Below are 17,198 nucleotides of genomic sequence, written 5' to 3' on the forward strand. Positions count from 1 at the left end.
GCGATACCTAACTCTGCCCCCTGAGGGTGAGGTTCTGTGCCTTCCTGGAGGCTGGTTTTGGGGTTGAGCGGGGGCAGCAGTGGATGAGGACCCCCCCCCCCCCTTACCTCACCAATCCAGCCATTTTGCCTTTTGCTCTGGCCTGCGAGTAGAGGGCCCGGCCCACCGTTTTCTCCTTAACAGAACTAGTAAATGTCGTGCCATCCACAGTCCTAAAAAATGACACAGGGCCTACAGTTGGTCCGAACAGTAGTCTTAGCACAACAAACAAACAACAAGCCAACAACCCAACCAGGTGGACTTAATGAATTATTGAATTATCATTCTGAACCTGCAGGAAACACGGAGACGTTTGCATATTTCACAGGAGTCCCTTTATCTGATGGTGTGATTAAGAGAGGTGAGGTGGGCTCCCGTCCTAAAAGCTTCCTCTCGCATATTGTAGTGTTTAAAATGTTTCTTCCTAACGTTCATAGCAGCACTATTTACAACGGCCAAGACATGGAAGCAACCTAAGTGTCCATCGACAGAGGAATGGATCAACAAGATGCGGTACATATATACAATGGAATACTACTCAGCATAAAAAAAGAATAAAATAATGCCATTTGCAGCAACATGGGTGGACCTACAGATGATCATACTAAGTGAAGTAAGTTGGACAGAGAAAGACAAATATCATATGATATCGCTCATATGTGGAATTTAAAGAAAATGATACAAATGAACTTATTTACAAAACAGAAAGAAACTCACCGACTTAAAGAACAAACCGATGGTTACCAAAGGGGAAACGTGGAAGGGGGAGAGGTACATTAGGAGACTGGGATTATCATATACACACTACTGCATATAAATAGATAACCAACAAGGACCTACTGTATAGTACAGGGAACTCTACTCAATATTCTGTAATAACCTAAATGGGAAAAGAATTTGAAAAATTCTGAATACTGAATCACTTGGCAGTACACCTGAAATTAACACAACATTGTAAATCAACTATACTCCAATATAAAAATTTTTTTTTCTTCATTTTCCAGTTTTACCCTTCAGATTAAGGGTTGTTCTCTTGTGCATCCCTTTGGAATGACAAATGTGCCTAGGATTGGTGACTGATAAGTCACTAGTTATCTGGCTGACTTTTGGTTTATAAGATCATTCTCCCGTGTGTTAAGGATCTGGGGTGGCCTGGGGGCATTACGCTCTCCTGTGAGGGTGGAAAAGAGCAAAGAAAGATGAAGATAGGTGCTTGTCAATCTCTTTGCAAAGTTTGTGTTTATCTCTCCAACATCTCCCTCAGGGACCTCTGTGTGCTCATGTCACCTCTGTCTCTTAGCTGGCCGTCACCTAATCTGTCCCAATAATGATTAGTTGGAGCAGTCGAATGACAGGATTTTAGAAGCAAAATGGAACATCTGGCCTTCAAATGGGCAGTATCTCTCCCCAAGGAGGTATTTAGAAGTGCGTGGAGAAGTTTTTGGCTGTTCTGATGACTGAGAAGGGCTACTGGCATTATGGGACGACCCCAAGAGTGCTAGACATTCTGCAACGTGAGGTATAGAGTTTCCTGTCCCAAATGCCAACAGCACGCTTGTCGAGCACGCTTGGTTCACCTCTGTAGGTGAGAGAAATAAGAGCCAAGGAGACAAGCGACTTGCTTGAGGTCACACACTTGTTCAGAGGCAGAGCTAGAACTGGACCCCATGTGCCCAGGTCGGCACTATTTCCATCAAATCATGCTAAGGTTCGATGACAAAAGGAAATAATCTCTAATGGTGGAATATTCGGAACCTTGATAAATAGGCAGGAGAAGTTTTTTGACTGGAGATGGAGGTCTGTGCAGTTCATGTTAAATTGTGGTGATGTAAGGAGCTATCTTCTCTGATCTTATACATTCAGCCGGGAGTACAGAGAGATCAAATTAAACATATATTTCACAATTCTGTCTTTCATCACCTCAAATCTTCTAAGGAATGACATGGGGACGAATTGAAAGAATGAAGGAAAACGGAAAGATGAGATACCTGGAATATCTAGTCATAGAGTTTAAAAATAAGAATTTATTAAACTAGTTTTAATATAATTTTTTAGACAGTGTCATATAATACCACTACATAAAAGCTTTTCCTTCTACATTTGCTTTTTAGAAAAGGCTGACTAAAAATATTTTTTGGAAATAAATTTCTCAGACAATTCAAAGGATTCAAAATCCATGAATTCCAATTCCAATAAGTCCAATTCCAAGTCACAAATTGCCTTTTTTCCCCCTAACCTTTGTTTTGTTTAGAAGCTTTGTTTTGTTTAGAAAATGTAATTAAAATGGCTCTGTCATTTTTAGAAGCCAAAGTGCTTGGTATTTGAACCTTTTATTTTATTTATTCCTCTATTGGCAGAACAGGGAAAGTTTACCCTTGATGAATGAAGCCTCAGGGTGGGAACAAAATAACTGGCCTTCACTATTTGAAAGACATTGGGGTGGTTTAAAATTTTTTTATTATGGCAATCTTTAAGCAAACAAAAAAACAATAATGTAAGACACCTCCATGAAACCATCACTGAGTTACACCATTATCAATACTCAGCCAACCTCCATTGTCTATACCCCCTCCTTCCACCTCATTTATTCTGAAGCCAATCTCAGATAGCTGACCATCTCATCCTTGAACACTTCAGTATGCATTTTGTAGGGAATTTTTTAAGAATTCTTTTGTGAATAGAACTAGAGTCATCGAGTAGGAAATGGAATGGATTTCAATTAAGTGGCAGAAATAATTCTAAGCGCTGCCAACCACTGAGCGAACTGCCTTGGAAAGTAGTGAGTTTATCATTAAGGAGATATTCAAGTCAAGCCTGGATAATTCACTTGTCAGCGGCTACACAGAGGAATTCAAGCGCTGGACACGTGACTGGATTTAATCAGCGGTTCTCCACTTTTTCTTCCCCATAAAGAAACATGTGATAGATGATGCTGACCTGCCACCTCCTACACACTCATATATGGTTTCCTGTAACCCAGGGCAACTCCATATATTTTTCTCTCCCCAAGTAAGTGGGAGGTTGTTACCACAGAGATAGCTTAAGGATGCTTTAATTTATTAGAAAAGAAAAGCAAATGCTTCACAAATTCTGTTACTCTGAACAGAAGCAAAATACTGGGACCCACCCCAAGATGACTCTTGATGTCCAGTGGGTCCACAGCTCTGAAAGCGAGAACCACTGGAATAGGTGGCCATTAAGGTCCATCCTAACTGCGACGGGGTTCGATTCTGTGAGCAGAGCATATCCAGTTTCTGGTTCTGCACAGGAGTTACTCACATGGAGAAGTTGGAGATGAAGGCTCCTTTGGGAATCTGCACATCGAACACGACATTCTGAGGCTGTGGGGAATGGTTCACCACTTTGGTCTGGATGACAGTGTTGGCCATTCGGGAAGTGATAGTAGAACGGACTTTATAGCTATAAAGAGTCACTTGATCAACATCTTCCTGTAATTGGCAAGAAAATACAACTGTACTCAGAGAAAAATGACACAGAACTTCACTACGTATTCAATGCTAACATTGGTCCATTTTATTACAAACAATTCTAAGGCATCGTTAAGCATATAACTCAGGTATTACTAAGCATTCTCCCAACTTCTTGGAATACCCCTCAGGCAGAAGCCTGAGATATCTTTTTTTTTGTTTTGTCATTAGTAAACTTTAATGTGCCCTTTTCAGAACCAAACAGATCAAAGATTAAAAAAGCAAAGTCATAAATTAAATAAATATCAACAACAATAAAAATTTAAAAGTCAGAGGAAAAATGAAATTAAAATAAATAAAATTTAATAACAAAAGGCCTGAGATATCTTGAGTGCCTTTCAAGCGCTATGAGTCTATTAAAAATGATTTTAAAGGTTAGAATACGAGGAGAAAATGGTTGTGGGGAAGCAAGATTGGACTACGAAAGTGCAGGAAATAACTTCGAATGCAGGGCCAGAGGGAAGGAAGGATGCAGGACTGCAGCGTTGGAAGGGGACCTGGGCACTTCCAGGGGTACGGTGGGGTGGAAGACACATGTGGTCCCCAAAGTCCCACAGTGCCACCTACCTTCTTCAACCTTATCTATTGTAATTTCACCTTCTCGAAGTCCTCTTGTCCCTTCCCAAATTAAAACAAAACATGAGAATGCTGATGGATGTGAGCAAAGAACAGAATATCTTGCAGAGGTTGTTTTGATGCAGTCCAGTACTCTGGACCCCTAATCCCAAACCTTCTCTACTGATTTAAGGCAGTTCCAGTATCCGTATGCTCAAAGACAAAGTACTGCAAACGCACATCTTTTAGGAGGTGACTCTAAACTGTCAGGATTATGGCAGTGATGTGACCCACTAGGTTTTGCTTTTTTCTCCGAAAGGTTTTGCTTATTTCAATACTAGGTGTCATATCCCTAAACTTTGTCATCCAAGATTAAACCTTTCAACACATTAACATCCAGCCCACCTCAAGCTGAGATAAAACCCAGGCTACATTGTTTGTCCTTCTTCCCCCTTAACCCAGAGCTTCTCACAGTTGTTGTCAGTTCAGAGCAGGAAGCCCAGGGAACCCCTTCCTCTTGATGTTTTCTTGCCACAGGAAGCTCTACTCCGAACATCTCAGGGAATGGGGCCATTTCATGTTTGAGTGCTTTTTCCACACTCACGGCTTTACCCTCCAAAGCTGTTAGGTGTCCTATTTTAAATCAAAACTGTTCTGTTGGAATAAATACAACAGTTTTTATTCCAAAAACACCTACACTGTTGGCAAAACTTGCGAAAGTAAAGAGAAGGGACATTTTCAGCTCCTGGGGACAGCTCTCCCGGCTGCATACAAACTGCACCCTTTCATGCTGAATTTTAGACACACTTCCAAACAGAACGGGGCAAGAGGGTATTTCGAAAGTCAGGTAAACGTTCTCAGTGATGAAGACAAAGGAGGCACCCGTATTGATTTCTCGATAATAGGTAACAGAAAAGTCATTCAGACATCAATTTTTAACAAAATCAAAGTAAACTTACCATAATTTCTCCAGATTCTCCAGAAACACTCCTCTGTGAAAGGAAGTTGGATAATCATTCTTCAGAAGCGTGTTGCTTATTACCTTGAGGGCAAAAACTGTTTTCTCAAAATATACTTTCTCAAAAGATATTTTTTTCCTTCAGTGCTGAGCTATAACTCATTCACTGGAACCAAGACATAATTATCAAATATTCTTGAATGCTATTTTCCCACTGGTGTGTTTCTGTGAACAAATGTCTCAGTCACTTTTTGGTTGCATGCCCATCATCCTTTGATACAATGCTAAAACCTATGTTTTCAAATGAAAATGTTCAACCAAACTTAAGCTGAGTAGCACAGATCACCTTTATCCTATTTGTCTGACTGATTGTTTTCTCAGCAGCAGAGTCTTTCCTCAAAGCCAGGCAGCGGGAAGGCGTGTCTGTCTCTTCCACTAGATGAAGCTACATGGGAGCAGAGACTTGGATGCATTTCCTCCTTCGTGTAGCCCCTGAGTCAAGCACGGTGGAAAATTCTGTACTCTAACCGCTATGCTAAAGAAGTACAGTAAGTCCCCTACATACGAACCTTCAAGTTGCGAACTTCTGAAGATGCGAACGTGCATTCCATCAACATCAGGCATAAGTGAAATCGCAGCTTGCCCTCCGTCTCCTACTTCTGACGATCCTTCAGCTCTACCATCTCCCACCTCCTCTCCCTCCTCCAGGCAGTAACTCTTCTTACCTGTTCACTCGATGCCATCCCCTGTATGCCAGCTGTTGTACTGTACTACTGTACTTTTCAAGGTACTGTACTGTAAGATTAAAAATGTTTTCTTGGGACTTCCTGGTGGTGCAGTGGTTGGGAGTCCGCCTGCCAGTGCAGGGGACATGGGTTCAAGCCCTGGTCTGGGAGCATCCCACATGCCGTGGAGCAACTAAGCCCGTGTGCCACAACTACTGAGCCTGTGCTCTAGAGCCCACGAGCCACAACTACTGAGCCCATGTGCCACAACTACTGAAGCCCGCGCACCTAGAGCCCGTGCTCCACAAGAGAAGTCACGGCAATGAGAAGCCTACGCACCACAATGAAGACCCAACGCAGCCAAAAGTAATAAATAAATTGATTTAAAAAATTAAAATTAAAAAAATTATTTTAAAAGTTTTATGTGTTTGTTTTTTATGCATTATTTGTGTGAGAAGTATTATAAACCTATTACAGTAGGTTTATAGCCGATTGTGTTAGTTGGGTACCTAGGCTAACTTTGTCACGCTTACGAACAAATTGGACTTGCCCAACGTGCTCTCGGAACGGAACTCATTCGTATGTAGGGGACTTACTGTATCCACATGAATGACTGTCCTGTGGGCATGGAAAACTGACTGGCTTTAGAGTGATGGGTGAACCTTTAATGTCGGATGGATTTTAAAGTAATAATTAAGGTGTGGGATATTAGCTTAGCTTGCCTGATTTGGGGTGAGTTGAAATTTTAGGGGGTATTATGTGACATAGTGAGGCCAACGACTGCCTTCTTCTAGACTTTTTTTTAATTGAAGCATAGTTTATTTATTTATTTTTGGCTGCATTGGGTCTTCGTTGCTGCACGCAGGCTTCTCATTGTGGTGGCTTCTCTTGTTGCGGAGCACTGGCTCTAGGTGCGCGGGTTTCAGTAGTTGTGGTTTGCTGGTTTCAGTAGTTGTGGCTCACGGGCTCTAGAGCCCAGGCTCAGTAGCTGTGGCACACGGGCTTAGCTGCTCCGCGGTATGTGGGATCTTCTGGGACCAGGGCTCGAACCTGTGTCCCCTGCATTGGCAGGTGGATTCTTAACCACTGCACCACCAGGGAAGCAGTGGTAGTTTAGTTTCAGGTGTACAGCAAAGTGATTCGGTTATACCTACATATATAACTATTCTTTTTCAGATACTTTTCCCTTATAGCTTATTACAAAATACTGAGTATAGTTCTCTGTGCTATACAGTAAGTCCTTGTTGGTTATCTATTTAATTTTATTTATTTTTTGGCCGTGCTGCGCGGCTTGCACGATCTTAGTTCCCCAACCAGGGATCGAACCTGTCCCCCTGCAGTGGAAGCGTGCAGTACTAACCACCGGACCACCAGGGATGTCCTGGTTATCTGTTTTATATATAGTAGTGTGTATCTGTTAATCAACTTCCTAATTTATCCCTCTCCCCCTTTCCCCTTTGGTAATCCTAAATTTGTTTTCTATGTCTGTGGGTCTTTTGGACTTTTTGAATGCAATTCCCAACAATGAAGTTTTCCCTTTTAGATGAAGACCCTGACGTGAGGACTTGCCTACTGGGTTTTAATATTATCAGTCTACAAAAAGCCTGGACTTGCAGCAGGTCAAAAATTCGTACCCGCACAAAAGATGTCATAGGTCAGCTTAGAGTTGCTTCCACAAATACCTCCTTTTTTAGCACCTGGGCTCTACATGGGAGAAGCCAAACCCTTCTTGGCCCCCTGGAGAACTCACCCCATGAGTTAGAGCATTTTGTCTGTGCTGTTGCTGGCATGCGGGAGGAGACCGCCAGCATGGTCAGGTCCCCTGTGCTCTCTGAGCAACTCCCCGAGACAGTAGTGACCCAGACTGGTAGGAGAGCATGTGCGGCCCCAATAGGAAGTGTCCTAAGAGGAAACTCTTCCATACAAGGCAGTAAAACTATCCCATAATCTTAAACTTTGAAGAAAACACGTAGCCATGTATTCTCTAAGGGACCAAGGTGACCATTACAGTTTGAAGATGAACAGACAGCCATGTGGAGGTTTCCCTTTATTTCAGCTGGACAGTGTTTCCCCTGGGTGTAAAACCACCCGACTCTTTGCTGCTAAAAAAACATGCTCTTGAGAACATGTAGCAAAAATCACCTCAATCCTGTTCTTATTTCTTCAATCATGATCTCTTTCACTTATTTTCCCTTTTGCAACTGAGGTTTACTGTACCTGGTACCTCCGGTTCTCTGGCACAAATTGAAATTTGCCTGGGGCCAGTTCCACAAGGTCTCCATATTCTGCAAACTTAAAAAAGAATTTAGGATGTTTATTTCTATCAACAAAAAACAGGGAGCTGGTGACAGGCATAAGGTACTGTATTCAATATATTATTTTGTCTTGTTTTCTATATCTCTGGGCAATCTCATTTTTTCATACAATGATTTCTTTTTTTTAAATTGAAGTATAGTTGATTTACAATGTTTCAGGTGTACAGCAAAGTGATTCAGCTATACATATACATATAATCTATTCTTTTTCACTATCTTTTCCCATACAGGTTATTACAGAGTATTGAGTAGAGTTCCCTGTGCTATATATACAGTAGGTCCTTGCCATTTATCTATTTTATATATAGTAGTGTGTATCTGCTAATCCCAAATCCCTAATTTATCCTTCCCCCCTTTTCCCTTTGGAACTATTGTTTTCTGTGTCTGTTACAATGATTTCTTTTTTTTTTTTTTCTCTCTAGTGTGGAGAGCAGGGGCTACCCTTCATTGCAGTGTGCGGGCTTCTAATTGCGGTGGCTTCTCTTATTGCGGAGCACAGGCTCTAGGCATGCAGGCTTCAGTAGTTGCAGTACATGGGCTCACTAGTTGCAGCATGCGGGCCTATAGCACTCGGGCTTCAGTAGTTGTGGCACACGGGCTCAGTAGTTGTGGCTCGCTGGCTCTAGAGCACAGGCTCAGTAGTTGTGGTGCACGGGTTTAGTTGCTCCGTGGCATGTGGGATCTTCCCGGACCAGGGCTCGAACCCGTGTCCCCTGCATTGGCAGGCGGATTCTTAACCACTGCGCCACCAGGGGAGGTCCCTACAATGATTTCTTTAATATATTTGTTTGCTAGTTACATCTCAGAGGTGAGTAAATGAGAGTTAGTATCTCCAAATTTGCTGGATGCAGGAGTTCATTTCTGAGTTTGCCTGAAGATGATGGGATATCCAAGTAGGGGTTACAGTAGCCCAGTGATCAGGTAGGTGCCTGGCAGAAGTACTGGGTAGATCTTGGGGGCATCAGAGATGTCTTACTAGGTAAATGTGGACCATTATCCATTGAGTTAGAAATGGCGATGTGAAAGGAATGCCAGTAAGTGACTGAAAAAGCACAAACACATTTGGATATCTTGCCTCCAACTCCTGGCTTCGTCAATGAGATTTCCAACATACTCTGGTAGTTTTTTAAGTGTTAGAAAATATGATGGTTTCTAGGCAGACAGGGTGATTTTTTTTTTTCTTGCAAATATGCCATCGTGTTCTTTGGCATCTTTGTAGGTAATCCACTCTGTAAGTATCACAAGCCGCTGCGCCTTCTAGGATATTCCCAGAATACATGCTGCTTTTCTGGCATCAAAATAGCTCTTGGGGCTTCCCTGGTGGCGCAGTGGTTAAGAATCCCCCTGCCAATGCAGGGGACATGGGTTTGAACCCTGGTCCGGGAAGACCCCACCCAACCCGCGGAGCAACAAAGCCCATGAGCCACAAATACTGAGCCTGTACTCTAGAGCCCGCGAGCCACAACTACTGAAGCCCGCATGCCTAGAGCCCGTGCTCCGCAACAAGAGAAGCCACCGCAATGAGAAGCCCACGTACCGCAACGAAGAATAGCTCCCGCTCCCCGCAACTAGAGAAAGCCCGCGTGCAGCAACAAAGACCCAACGCAGCCAAAAATAAATAAATAAATTTATTTAAAAAAAAAAAAAGCTCTTGTATGACTTTCAGTCCAAGACTTTCAATACGTTGGGGATGATCAAGGGTCTGAAGTGAAGACCTTGAGCTCCCCAGGAGTAATTCCTACACTCTGCCCGTCCATTTGCCCAATCTTCCCCTTTAACAGGAATATTAAGTGTCCTTAATTTGGAAATCATTTTCACTTAGGTATGACAAACAAAGTGCTTTGAAAATGACTTTTCTATATACTCTTAAGTAAAAGAGTGATAATGATATTTCAGAATAGTAGTTATGAGAGCTAATTATTATTAAGTTCTTCCTCAGGTTGCACTGTGCTGGGTAGTTTACATATGTCACTTAATTCTTATAACAACCCTTTGGGTTAGATCAATTATTATCCCCAATTTTTTAGATAAGGAGGGGGCAGCTGTACTTCGTAAACGGTACACTATGGGGCCGGGTTATGAACTTGGTTCTCATGCAAAACCTGTTAATGCTTTAAAGGGTAAATATATGTTCCAGAACTTATGGTTACCAGGGGGAAGGGAGGGGGGAAGGGATAGTTAGGGAGTTTGGGACTGACATGTACACATGGCTATATTTAAAACAGATAACCAACAGGGACCTACTGTATAGCATAGGGAACTCTGCTCAATATTATACAACAACCTAAATGGGAAAAGAATTTGGAAAAGAATAGATACATGTATAATTGAATCACTTTGATGTTTGCTTGAAACTATCACAACACTGGTAATCAACTATACTCCATATAAAATAAAAAGTTAAAAATCCTTATCACAAGGGGAAAACACTGTAACTATGTATGGTGAGAGATATTAAAGACATTGTGGTGGTCATTTTCCAATATATACAAATATTGAATCAGAAAAAGGGTAAATACAGGTTCCAGTAATTATAATAGTGAACACGTCTACTCAGATCAATTTTATCATGAATTTCCATTCCACACAGAATACCGTCCTTGAATAGCAACAGGTAACAGGTTATTTACCAAGCTAACATATGGGGCCGACAGCAAGGAAGTCTTCTGGAAGTACTTACTTCTGAGAGTCCGTTGGTGGGGATTTCGAAGCCCTGTGATTCAGAAAGGAGGAAGCAGACAAGAAAGCACATGAGCCCCTTCATTGTGCTAGGCTGCTCTGCCCAGCTCTCCAGCACCGGGTCTGGAAGGAGCCCACTGTTCCCTGAGCCACGATCAGAGGGACAACAGAGCCGTACAGTTGGTTTTCAAAAAGAGAATTGAGAGAAAAGAGAAGAAGAGAGCTCTCAAACTTTGCTCCAAAACAGGACAAATATTTGTTCTGGAGTTCAAACTTAAGCTGGGGTTGGGGGGGTGGATCACACACCCAGAGGTTATTCAAACAGCAGAGCTGGGGGCCGTCCCTGGGCTGTGAGAGCAAGGCAGGGTCGGACAGATATGCAGTGCTTTTTTTTTTTTCCTTTTGCTGATTTCTGTTCATCTTAAAATCAGAGAGACCTAAAGATCAGCATCATCTTCTTTGAAAGACCAGGTGAGGCACGTGACTGAGAAATCGAGTCAGAGAGGAAAAAGCTAAAGTGAAAAGCTTCTGGAAACAAAATCCTTTGGTTTGATTGAAAGCAGGAGGAATTTAGGAAAAGTGGGAGAAGAAACCCCACGGTTTTCTGAGCAAAGCACTCACTGGCAGTGTTTCTCCCTCTTCCTTCGAAAACCGAGAACCTATTTCATAAGAGAACTGGGCAAGCAGCAGTGTGGGAGGTTAGGCACCCCTTCAGCAAGGAAGTTTCAGGAACCTCTTTGATTAAGAGAACAGAGTCTGTTCCCACTGCCCCTGGTCAGCCTCACTCAGGTCAGTGGAAAATCAGTTCTCCCCATCCCAGAACCAGAGACAGCCCAGCCTGGAATCCCTTCCCGCTCATGGTCATGAATCCTAATAACAATGTTAACTAGGATGTATTGAGCCCTTTGTGGTGTCATGCACTTTTACCTACATTAACTTTAACCCCCTGTTTTCTTTTCAGCTATAAAAGAGCCATGTGAGACGTGTACTACATTTATCTTCATTCACAATGGAGGAAAGTAAGGTTAAGTAACAATCACTGATTCCGCATTTCATAGTTAGCACGTGGAGACTTAATTCAAGGTCAGCCTGACCTCGAATCCTTTGTTGTTCATGACCACGTCCAGGAGAGGCAGCCTGGGGTCCATCTCTGGGATCAGTGTTCCAAGCGTGAATTTAGACTAACAATTACCTGTAGTTCCCAAGCTGGGTGGCCAGTGTACTTGATGAAACTTTTTCTTGAGCCTCTACTCCAGACATCTGCTTGAACAGGGCCATACTGTGGACCCCAATTTGGCCAGCTCCCATGTCTTTTCTGGCAGTTTCCTTTGCCAGGATGGAACTACGGCTTCCTGCCCGAGGTTCCCTGATCCATCACCTGGTCCGGGTCTTGCTGCTGAAAAAACCTCTACTTTCTCAAAGATCACTCCCACAGGGGAACTTGCACCCACATGCAAACAGGAAGTCTGCGATGGCCTTTGAAACCTGGTGATGTAGGGCTGTTTCCACCAGATCCGTGCCGACCAGACTCAGCTAGTTTCTGTGGATCTCAGACACTCATCTTGAGGATTACAGTGAACCCAGGACAAATAGGTCACTTCTCTGAGATTGCCCTCTGATTTTGGTCAAAGGGACACGGTTTAAAGTTTATTTCAGAAACAATGCAAGTGAAAAGAGGAAATCAAAAACCATGCCAAAAAAGATAAACTGACATTAAAATATGCAAAATGATCTTTAAAAAACTACAAATTTATTTGTTAAATCCAGGCACATGCCCCAAATAACTGGAAGTGCTGGTTCAAATGTAATATAAAATGCAAATAGATTAAATTTATCTGTAAGATTATGAAAGGTTACTGATGATTTTTTAAAAAGTGTTCAACTGTATGCTGTTTCTAACAATTACACTTTATCTCCAAGAGACAAAAACAGACTGAAAGTTGAGATAGCATTAAAATCTATCTTATTTATTTCAAATACTTGAAAATGGGGGTTACAAAGTTGGTATCGGGTTAAAATAGATGTCATAGCAAATAATAGTAAAAAGAAAGTCAGAAGAGAGAATTAAATCTAAGATTATTAATTGTATGCACATTGCTGTGAAGTACCTCTCTAGAAATTGTTCATCTTGCAAAACTAAAACCCTTTCCCCATTAAACAATAATTCCCCGTTCTGCCTTCCCCCAGCTCCTGGCAACCAGCATTCTATTTTCTTTTTCTATGAGTATGATTACTTTACATACATCACATAAGTGGAATCATCCAGTATTTGTCCTTTTGTGACTGGCTTATTTCACTTAGCATAACGTCCTCATGGTCGATCCATGTTAACGCCTGTCAGGACTTCCTTCTTTATTTAAGGCTAAATATAATAGTCTATCATACGTATATATCACATTTTCTTTATCCATTCATCCTGCTATGGACACTTAGGCTGCGTTTGTTAAACAAGTGTATTTTTAAACTTTTCTCTGAAATACTTCATAACTAAACATTTTAAACACAATTTAAAGAGCAAATAAAAATCAGTTTCAAATCAGTTAAAAATATTTTCAGCAAGCAATAAAGGTAAACTTGGTGGAATAAAGAAAATCCCTTGTTTTACGTGCCACCTAATTTTGTTTAAATAGAATAGAGATCTAAGCTAAACAAATAAATCTATTAGCTGAAGGTAGAGCGGCGTTTGCTACGAATGAAGATGACGTGGGTTCGGATCATGTACGTTGATTTGGTTTTGTTAAGTGTGTACTGCATGATTTGGGTACTGAATTTACACGCCCCTCCCCCCCCCCCCAAATGCTTGGTCTCAGCTAAGAGTGAACGTGGTAAGCATTTCTGGGGACATACCAACCGATATGGATTGCACTTTCTCTCCATTTCCACTGTCACTACTCTCATGAATTTTTCTGGAATAATAGCGATGTTTTCCAGAGACGTCTTGGCTGCTGTTTCTGAATCCATCACACCACGGCTGAAGCAGCGTCCAAATGCAGCTGTGAAGCGCTTACTCCCTGCTCCAAAGTTTTCACTCTCTTTCTATAGAGGATCCGGCCAAGACTGATTTTCATGGTGGTCAGTGCTCTACCTTTTCAGCCTGAGCTCCAGCCTTCACACCACAAAGCCAGATTACTGGCTCACCTCCAAACCTTTCAACCAAGTGCTTTCCCTGACACAGTTCCCCTTGTCTGGAATTCCAACCTTTTCCTCCAATGTCTCTCTATTAAAACCACATCCCTCTTTCAAAGCCCGTCTTAGTTGCGACTTCCGTCACCAACATTTTGCAGATTCCTCTGGCTGACACTCATCATTCATGTCATTTGGGGGCATAATTGCAACACACACCTCCATGCCTTGCTACATTTTCTCCAGTGTAGAGACCACACACTCCTTCATTCAACGCTCTTTATAGAGGAAGACAAATACCATATGATATCACTTATGTGTAGAATCTAAAATATGACACAAATGAACTTATCTACAAAACAGAAACAGACTCACAGACATAGAGAACATACTTGTGGTTGCCAAGGGGGAGGGGGGTGGGAGAGAGAAGGATTCAGAGTTTGGGATTAGCAGATGCAAACTATTATATATAGAATGGATAAACAACAAGGCCCTACTGTATAGCACAGGGAACTATATTCAATATCCTATGATAAACCATAATGGAAAAGAATATTTTAAAAAAGAATGCATATATGTATAACTGAATCACTTTGCTGTACATCAGAAACTAACACAACATTGTAAATCAACTATACGTCAATAAAATAAACTAAAAAACCCACTCTTTATAGACAGCCTACAATGTGCCCAGCACTGTGGACAGTACTCACCACAGTGCCTTTGAACACAACTGGCCCTTAAGTATCAACAGTGACTTGAATCACTGTTGGAAGGTGACCTGGGCCCAAGAGTAATAATTCTTTCCTTTCATACATTGTCCTTTTCAAAATATGTTCACATCGAGCTATTTAGCTCCCAATAATGGAACATAATATTCAATGCCATCTTCAAAATCTAGTGTCTACCTCTTACTAGATTAGTGACTGCAGCAGGTTACTTTATCTCTCTGTAAATCAGTTTCTTCACTTGTAAGATGGGGCTATACCATCCACGTCATAGGGCGGCTGTGAGGAAGAGTAAGTGAAGAACGAGATAGGTGCCTGGTGCAAATCTAGTGGCTGTTCTGTGTTTGTATCATTACTGTCACTGTTCTAAACAGCAAAAGAAAACCAGCTTGGAATGTAAAACAGAATCAAGGGGCATATAACTGAGAGTTGTCTCTATTTTTCTGCCTAAGTTTTCCCTTCAGCCTTTGAAATTGCACAGCGCTATACCTTCTGGAAAAATGTATCTTCTGGATACCGGAAGTGGGAAAACCACCCCTCCCCTCCCTTGTGTAGGACGAGCTGGGGGAGTTCCCAGCCCAGTGGGTGCCTCAGCCTAGCCCTCACAGAAAAACCCTGTCACAGCTTTGCATTCTCTGCTGAGATAAAGACAATTAAGACCTTATGGGTTGAGTACCAAACAGAATCTCCAAAATTTGAACAAAACCATTCACAACTTTTTTTTTCTCAACTAAGAGGTCTAAGATAATCTCTCGCTGGATATCTTTAACAGTTATTAATGTTGAAATAAATTCCATAGTATACTGTGGATACTGAAGTTGAGAAAGTAAAATTAACATGGTCTAAAAGAAAGTTACTTAGCACATTTTGCTGTTTTCTGAGATTTCTAGTGTGTTGGCGGTGGTTGGCTGTGGGCAAGGATAATGTGGAACATTTTTGTTGGTCTAATAAAAAAAAAAAGACCTTATGGCATGTTTTGCAAATATAAGGATGATTTCCAATATTCTGGCCCCTTCCATTGGTCATTTCATCTCTGATGACTATTATCTGATATTTGGAATGACCTCAGGACAAGCCAAGCTAAGGGCAGCCTGGGTCACGCTTCTCTTTTTATGCTGATAGGCTATCTCCAAACTCCAAGGTCTTGGGAAAAAACCCACCACGTTTGATCTCTCCTGCTGTCCAGAAGCGCCAGGCTCCCTATCAGGGCAGGTGTGTATTCAGGTCACGGGGTCCTGCACCTGGGGCCCTTCCACCAGCCTTGGCCCTGGGCAGCTGTCACTGGTGAATGGAAAGTATCGGTTGGTACTTACATTCTCCCGATTTACAGCATGGAAATCGCTACCACAAATGCTGCCAGAATATTCACTTTCATAGATGTGAGAATCAGTAGGAATCTAAGAGAAAAAAAATTTCAGTACACTTCATAATGTTTAAATAAAAGAACAACTCATTTCGTGCCCAATGAGAATTCTCAGGAATATCAATACCCTTGGGATTTGTGGCTCTGGGTGTAAGGCATGGTGGCTTAGATAACGGTGAGGCGGTAACTATCGCACATTTACAAAATCCAGTTCTAGTTCTACCATTGTGAAAGAGTCTATTTTTAAAAGTCCAAAGTCAAAGGTGAGCTAACGTACAAATAGCTGTATCTGACCCTTACCTGCTTGTTTCGCGAGTTCAGATGGGGCGTGATATGGAGGTCTGTTGTCTACACGTATTTGAACTCTCACACCTTCCTTCGAGTAGTCAGGTTAAGATGTTCTGTCTTAGGTTCTTCAAAGATTATTTGTTTTAATTTCTCAAGATGATACTCCATTATTCTGTCACATCTTTTTTCCTCTCTCTTAGGTGTAGGTGTGGGCTGCTGTAATTTGGGACCAGAACACAAAGAGATTTCAGAAGAAAAATGTTAGACATTGGGTAGAGGTTTCATGAGCCAAAAACACAAAGTTAGAGTGTGGGGGGCTGATTTCCTTGTTCATTCTTTTTAAAAAATTGTTTATTTTATATTGGAGGATAGTTGATTTACAATGCTGTGTTAGTTTCAGGTGTACAGCAAAGTGATTCAGTCATATATATATATACATATATATGTATATATACAGATTCAGATGCTCTTCCCATATAGGTTATTACAGAGTATTGAGTAGAGTTCTCAGTGCTATACAGTAGGTCTTTGTTGATTATCTATTTTCTATATAGTAGTGTGTATATGTTAATCCCAAACTCCTAATTTATCTCTACCCCCCACCCTTCCCCTCTGGTAACCATAAGTTTGTCTTCTAAGTCTGTGAGTCTGTTTCCGTTTTGTAAATAAGTTCGCTTATGTCATTTTTTTTTAGATTCCATATATAAGTGATATCATATGATGTTTGTCTTTGTCTGACTTACTTCACTTCGTATGATCATCTCTAGGTCCATCATGTTTGCTGCAAATGGCATTATTTCATTTTATCTCTTTTTTTAAAAAATTTTTGGCTGCGTTGGGTCTTTGTTGCTGTGCGCAGGCTTTCTCTAGTTGGCGGTGAGCGAGGGCTACTCTCTGTTGTGGTGCACGGGCTTCTCATTGCGGTGGCTTCTCTTGT

At 41.6% G+C, this 17,198-nt stretch overlaps 1 protein-coding gene across 1 annotated transcript in view; it reads right to left on the reverse strand.

Annotated features, from left to right (window-relative positions):
• ITIH2 (inter-alpha-trypsin inhibitor heavy chain 2) overlaps nt 1-10,988 on the reverse strand; it is a 38,974-nt gene extending 27,986 nt beyond the window's left edge. The window contains exons 1-5 of the mRNA XM_007167431.2: nt 10,761-10,988; nt 7,983-8,057; nt 5,042-5,074; nt 3,319-3,488; nt 108-212 (exon numbers count right to left, since the gene is read on the reverse strand). Coding sequence (XP_007167493.1) covers nt 108-212; nt 3,319-3,488; nt 5,042-5,074; nt 7,983-8,057; nt 10,761-10,844 — 467 coding nt within the window. The 5' untranslated portion in view covers nt 10,845-10,988. The remainder of the gene's footprint in view (nt 1-107; nt 213-3,318; nt 3,489-5,041; nt 5,075-7,982; nt 8,058-10,760) is intronic.
• Nucleotides 10,989-17,198: the final 6,210 nt, after the last annotated feature.

The sequence above is a fragment of the Balaenoptera acutorostrata genome, chromosome 3 (genome assembly GCF_949987535.1).
Source record: "Balaenoptera acutorostrata chromosome 3, mBalAcu1.1, whole genome shotgun sequence".
Taxonomy (NCBI): domain Eukaryota; kingdom Metazoa; phylum Chordata; class Mammalia; order Artiodactyla; family Balaenopteridae; genus Balaenoptera; species Balaenoptera acutorostrata.